The 5636-nt window shown below is 47.4% G+C and overlaps 1 protein-coding gene across 3 annotated transcripts in view; it reads left to right on the top strand.

Annotated features, from left to right (window-relative positions):
- The first annotated feature begins 222 nt into the window (after nucleotides 1–222).
- The window catches only part of CCDC32 (coiled-coil domain containing 32), a 14084-nt gene continuing 8670 nt past the window's right edge, over nucleotides 223–5636 (top strand). Inside the window, exons 1-2 of one of the 3 annotated variants that reach the window (XM_021706275.1) lie at nucleotides 223–308; nucleotides 2436–2691. In XM_021706275.1, the coding sequence (XP_021561950.1) occupies nucleotides 2448–2691 (244 nt within the window). In that variant the 5' untranslated portion in view covers nucleotides 223–308; nucleotides 2436–2447. Of the gene's footprint in view, nucleotides 309–2121; nucleotides 2128–2435; nucleotides 2692–5636 lie in introns of those variants that run through there. The other 2 variants (XM_008072720.1, XM_021706274.1) reach the window with 2 other exon arrangements.

Below are 5636 nucleotides of genomic sequence, written 5' to 3'. Positions count from 1 at the left end.
GCTGGGACCCCGGATCTACAAACAATCAACTCGGTCCCTGGGAGGAAAGGGGCAGGGCCCTGGGCACGTCACTCCACCGTTTCCCGGCAACCACGGCCCCGCCCACCGCTTCCTCTCTCTCCGCTCCTCACTTCCTCGCCCCGCTAAGCTCCATTCGACCAATCGACGCACAGAACATCGCCGGGTCGGACGCCAATTGGGGACTCCTTGGCTCCGTCACTCGGAGTCTCCGCCCCTCCTGATTTCCTTCTGGCAGCCGGCGACAGAGCGGAGCTGAGCGTTTGCAGGCTGCTGAGCTGGCTATTGCGGTAAGTGAGAAGGGGGCTAGGGTACCTCCCCGCCACCCTGGTCCGGCCCCGGAATACTACAAAGAGGCCTTAGGACTTGATTCATCCCGCCCAGCCTGTCCTGGTGACAGGAGCGACTGAGGCCTGGGATCTGGACACCAGGGTGCGCGGTTCTGGACGCCCTGGGGTCGAGGGGACGCTGGACTCCGATGAGAGCAAAGTTTTGCTTTGGGTGGGCCCGGAGGCTTTCGGGTGGGGGGTTCATTGTAGCCCTAGATATCAATTCACCCAGAGCCGCTGTAACGTGTCCCTTTTCCTTCCGGGCCTTTGCGCTGTCTGGCCTGGATCTCCCAGAATTATTCAGGCCTTGCCTCAGGCAGTCTTCTTGATCTCTAAGGCCCCTCTTGAAAGGAGATGTCAACCTATATTGTAAGCCTAGATAGTTATGAAAGCCCCAGGCTCTTTGGGTAGCCCTTCCTACCTATTCCTGCTTAGGCTGCTTTCCGTGTATTTTTCAAACAGGCGGAATGGTATTGGGTAAAAACATGGATTCTGGAGCTAAAAACAGGTCTGGTTTCCAGTCAGGGATTCACCATACACATGTAACAGTAATGTGCATAAAAGTTACCTTTCTGAGCCTGTTTCTTCATCTGCAAAATGTTGAACATACCTATCTTTCAGTGTTTCTGTTAAAATAGGAGCATGTGGCATAGAGTCCAACTTCTGCATGCAATAAGCACATGGCCCTTGCATTATGACAGTACTCTGTGACAGACACTTTTCACAAAGCAGCACTTTTACTGTCTTCATGTATATGGATTTGTGAAAGACCAAAAAAAAGTCTTTATTGAAAAAAAGAAAGTTTTCTATTGAAAACAGAATTTATTTATTTATTTGAATAGGAGTCTCACTCTGTCCCCCAGGCTAGAGTGCAATGGCAGCTCACTGCCACCGCAGCCCTGGCCTGCAGGGCTCGGGTGGCCCTTCCACCTCAGACTTCCAAGTAGCTGGAATTATAAGCACATGCCACCACACCTGGCTAAGTTTATTTTTTTAATTAATTTATTTATTTATTGTAGAGATGAGGTCTTGCCAAATTGCCCAGACTGATCTTGAACCCGTGGGCTCAGGCAATCCTCTCGCCTCTGCCTCCCAAAGTGCTGGGATTGCAGCAGACATGAGCCTCCGTGCCCAGCTGAAGACAGAATTTAATTGGCCAAGGATAGAGCGATTGCATTTTGGAGATCTTTGAGGCTGGTTGTCCACATAGGAAATGTCCTAGAAATTCCTTTGTGTGTATGGTAAAATACATGTAGCATAAAATTGATCATTTTAACCATTTTTGTGTGTACAGTTCAGTAGTTCACATTGTACAACTATAACCATTATCCATCTCCAGAATTTTTTCATCTTCCCAAACTGAAACTTTGTAGCCATTAAACAATAACTCCTCATTTCCCCATCTCACTAGCCCTTGGCTACCACCATTCTCTTTTCTGTATCTATGAGTTTGACTACTCTAAGTACCTCAAGTGAAATCATACAGTATTTGTTCTTTTGTGTCTGGGTTCTAGGAAATCCTCCCTTCCTCCCTCCCTCCTATCCTCCCTCCCTCCCTTCCTTCCTTTCTTTTTTTTGAGTCAGAATCTCACACTGTTGCCCAGGCTAGAGTGCAGTGGCACAATCACAGCTACTGCAGCCTTGACCTGTTGGGCTTAGGCGATCCTTCCGAGTAACTGGAACCAAAGTGCATGCCACCATCCCTGGCTAATTGTTTTATGTATTGTAGAGACAAGATCTCACCAAGTTGCCCAGGCTGGCCTCACACCCCTGGGCTCAGGTAGTCCTCTCACCTCTGCCTCTCAAATTGCTGGGGTTATAGGCACGAGCCACCACTTCGCTGAGCTAGGACTTTCCTTTTTAAAAACAAACTTTATTATGAGAACAACTTGACTGCTGAAACAGAAGAGAAACCCAATTGCCCTTGTGCCACCTTTTTATCTGTAACATGTGAATCTGATAGTTGTGGTAAAAGAAACTTCTTAATAGTCCATTACCTTTCTTCAGTGGGTTGACAAATATCTGAGTACTGCATATATAAATGTCTCCTTAAAGCCAGTTCTCACTCACTGAGCTTCCGTTTTCTAGCTTAGATTCCAAATGAAAATGTTTGAGAATGTTGACTCTACAGCCACAAGATCTGGCCGGGAGCTCTGGGCTGAAATCTGTTCCTGTCTGCCAAATCCTGACCAAGAAGATGGTGCCAACAATGCCTTCTCAGACTCCTTTGTGGATTCTTGTCCTGAAGGTGAAGGTGAGAGGGAGATGGCAGACTATGCTGTCCAACCAACTGTCAAGCCGTGGGCTCCGTTGCAGGATTCAGAAGTGTATTTAGCTTCTCTGGGTAAGTTAGTTGGCATTTTTTTTTTGTCCTTGTCACACGTTGTCTGTCAGATAATAATTCTAAGCAGTGTTTCTGGTTGCTTCAACCTCCCTTTCTTTGAACATCTCTTAAAACAGGTTTTGTCACCTTTGCCTCTGACCATTTCTGACCTTTTTTTTTTTTTTTTAATTGGAGTCTCACTCTGTCGCCCAGACTGGAGTGCAGTGGTTGCTCCCGGCCACCACAGCCTCGACCGGCTGGGCTCCAGCGATCCTTCCGCCTCAGCCTTCCAAGTAGCCGGAATTACAGGCATGCGCTACCACGCCCGGCTAATTTTTTGATTTATTGTAGAGATGAGGTCTCGCTGCCCAGGCGGGTCTCGAACCCGCGGGCTTAGGCAATCCACTCACCTCAGCCTCCCAAAGGCGCGGGATTACAGGCTGAGCCACCGAGCCCGGCTGACCATTTTATCTAAATTCTGTCTTACTTCTTAGCATTCTGTGGAACCCTCTTGCCTCTTATGAACTGCCCGTATATTTAGATAACTCAAAAGTTTTAAACCTTATGTCACCCTGCAAGAAAAGGTCATGGCCCAGAGCTGCATATGGATTTCTGATGCTAGAGTTTGAAAAACTTTTATATTAAGTAGTTTCATTATTGGGAATGGGAGAATGTTGACATGAGATTTAGTCTACCTCTTGTTAGCTGTTTTATTTTTTTAAATATTTCCTGAATACCTTTTCAGTGCCCTATCCTGTGACCGTAGTGTAAGTATCTAGAGAGACTCCAAACACAGAAAAGAGCCTCAGATTGTCCCATGCTAGGGGAAAAAGAAATATCAATCTAGGACAGTGATTGCCAGTCTTTAGAATTGTGGTGTCCTTTTATGTGGAACAACCATGAGACCTGTCCATATGTTAAAAGATCAAACTTGGGAATAATTATTTGAAGAAGGAAAGGTAATTCAAGAAGGAGCTTTTTTTTTTCTTTTTTGAGTTGGGGTCTTACTCTGTCACCCAGACTGGAGTGCAGTGGCCGCTCCCGGCCACTGCAGCCTCGACCTGCTGGGCTCCGGCGATCCTTCCGCCTCAGCCTTCTAAGTAGCCGGAATTACAGGCATACGCTACCACGCCCAGCTGATTTTTTGATTTATTGTAGAGATGAGGTCTCGCTGCCCAGGTGGGTCTCGAACCCGCGGGCTCAGGCAATCCACTCACCTCAGCCTCCCAAAGGCGTGGGATTACAGGCTGAGCCTCCGAGCCCGGAAAAAAGGAACTTTTTTTTTTTTTTTTTTTTTGAGTAGGAGTCTCATTCTGTTACCCAGACTGGAGTGCATTGGCCTCTCCGGCCACCGCAATCTCGACCTGCTGTGCTCCGGCGATCCTTTCAGACTCAGCCTTCCAAGTAGCAGGAACTACAGGCGCGCACTACCACGCCCTACTAATTTTTGATCTATTGTAGAGATGAGGTCTCGTCAAGTTGCCCAGGCGGGTCTCAAACCCACAGGCTCAGGCAATCCACTCACCTCAGCCTCCCAAAGGTGTGGGATTACAGTAATTACAGCCTATAATTCTGGCTACTTGGAAGGCTGAGACACCGAACCCGGCAAGAAGGAACTTTTAAGGAAGGACAAAAGAAGAGTCTGAAGAGAATTTGCATGATAGCTAAGAAATACCTTGGGAAAGCAAAAGGAATTTAGTTAATGTGCTACAAGAAAGAGATATGAGAAAAACATAGGTGAGGCTGAGTGCAGTGGCTCCCAACACTTTGGGAGGCTGAGGCGGGAGAATCACTTGAGCCCAGGAGTTTGAGACCAGCCTAGGCAAGATAGCAAGAGCTTGTCTCTACGAAAAAATACAAAAATATCCAGCCTGGGCAACATGATAAGACCTTGTCTTTACAATAAATCTAAAAAATTAGCCAGGCATGGTGGCGTACACCTATAATCCCAGCTACCCAGTAGGCTAAGGCAGAAGGATCACCTGAGCCTAGCAGGTCAAGACTACAGTAGCCTTGAGCATGCCACTGCACTCCAGCCTGGGCTATAGAGTGAGACTCTGACTAAAAATCAAACAAACAAAAATTATCAGCGTGGGTGGTATGTACCTGTAGTCCTAGCTGCTCAGGAAGCTGAGGCACAAGAATTGCTTAAGCCCCAGGAGGTTGAGGCAGCGCCACTGCATTCCAGCCTGGGTGACAGAGTGGGAGCGTGTCTCAAAAAAAAAAGAAAAAAGAAAAGAAAAAAAACATAGGTGGAATAAAGGAAAGATGAGAGGGTAATGTGAAATTTGTCAAGAAGCCACCAAAGAAAGAATAGTATTTCAGTCCTGACCAAGAGAGTTGAAACTTCTGTATGTGGTAACCAGAGCATCTGTTTAATGATGATGATAAGAAGAAGAAGAAATAACAGTTGGAGAAAGCTAAAAAACTATATTCTTTGGCTTGTTGGTACTGTGTGACCAGGGTTTGTAAGAAACTTTAATGGCTGGGTGTGGTGGCTCAGCCTGCAATCCCAGCAATTTGGGAGGCCAAGGTGAGAGGACTGCCTGCCCGCGGGTTTGAGATCAGCCTGGGCAACTTGGTGAGACCTCTTCTCTACAATAAATCACAAAAACTGGTCGGACGTGGTAGCGCACGCCTATAGTTCCAGCTACTTGAAAGGCTGAGGTGGAAGGATCACCGGAGCCCAGCAGGTCGAGGCTACGGTGGTCATGCACATGCCACTGCACTCCAGCCTGGATAACAGAGTGAGACTCTGACTCAAAAAAAAAAAAAATTTAGGCTGGGCTCAGTGGCTCAGCCTGTAATCCCAGCACTTTGGGAGGCCAAGGCAAGTGGATTGCCTGAGCCCACAGGTCGAGACCAACCTGGGCAACTTGGCAAGACCTTATCTCTACCAAAAAAAAAAAAATTAACCAGGTGTGGTAGCGTGCGCCTGTAGTTCCGAAGCTGTGGTGGCCAGGAGC

The sequence above is a fragment of the Carlito syrichta genome, unplaced genomic scaffold (assembly GCF_000164805.1).
Source record: "Carlito syrichta isolate Samal-C Ts95f unplaced genomic scaffold, Tarsius_syrichta-2.0.1 Scaffold315401, whole genome shotgun sequence".
Taxonomy (NCBI): domain Eukaryota; kingdom Metazoa; phylum Chordata; class Mammalia; order Primates; family Tarsiidae; genus Carlito; species Carlito syrichta.
Note: the sequence above shows the minus strand (reverse complement) of the source record. Positions and strands in the feature narration are given on the sequence as shown.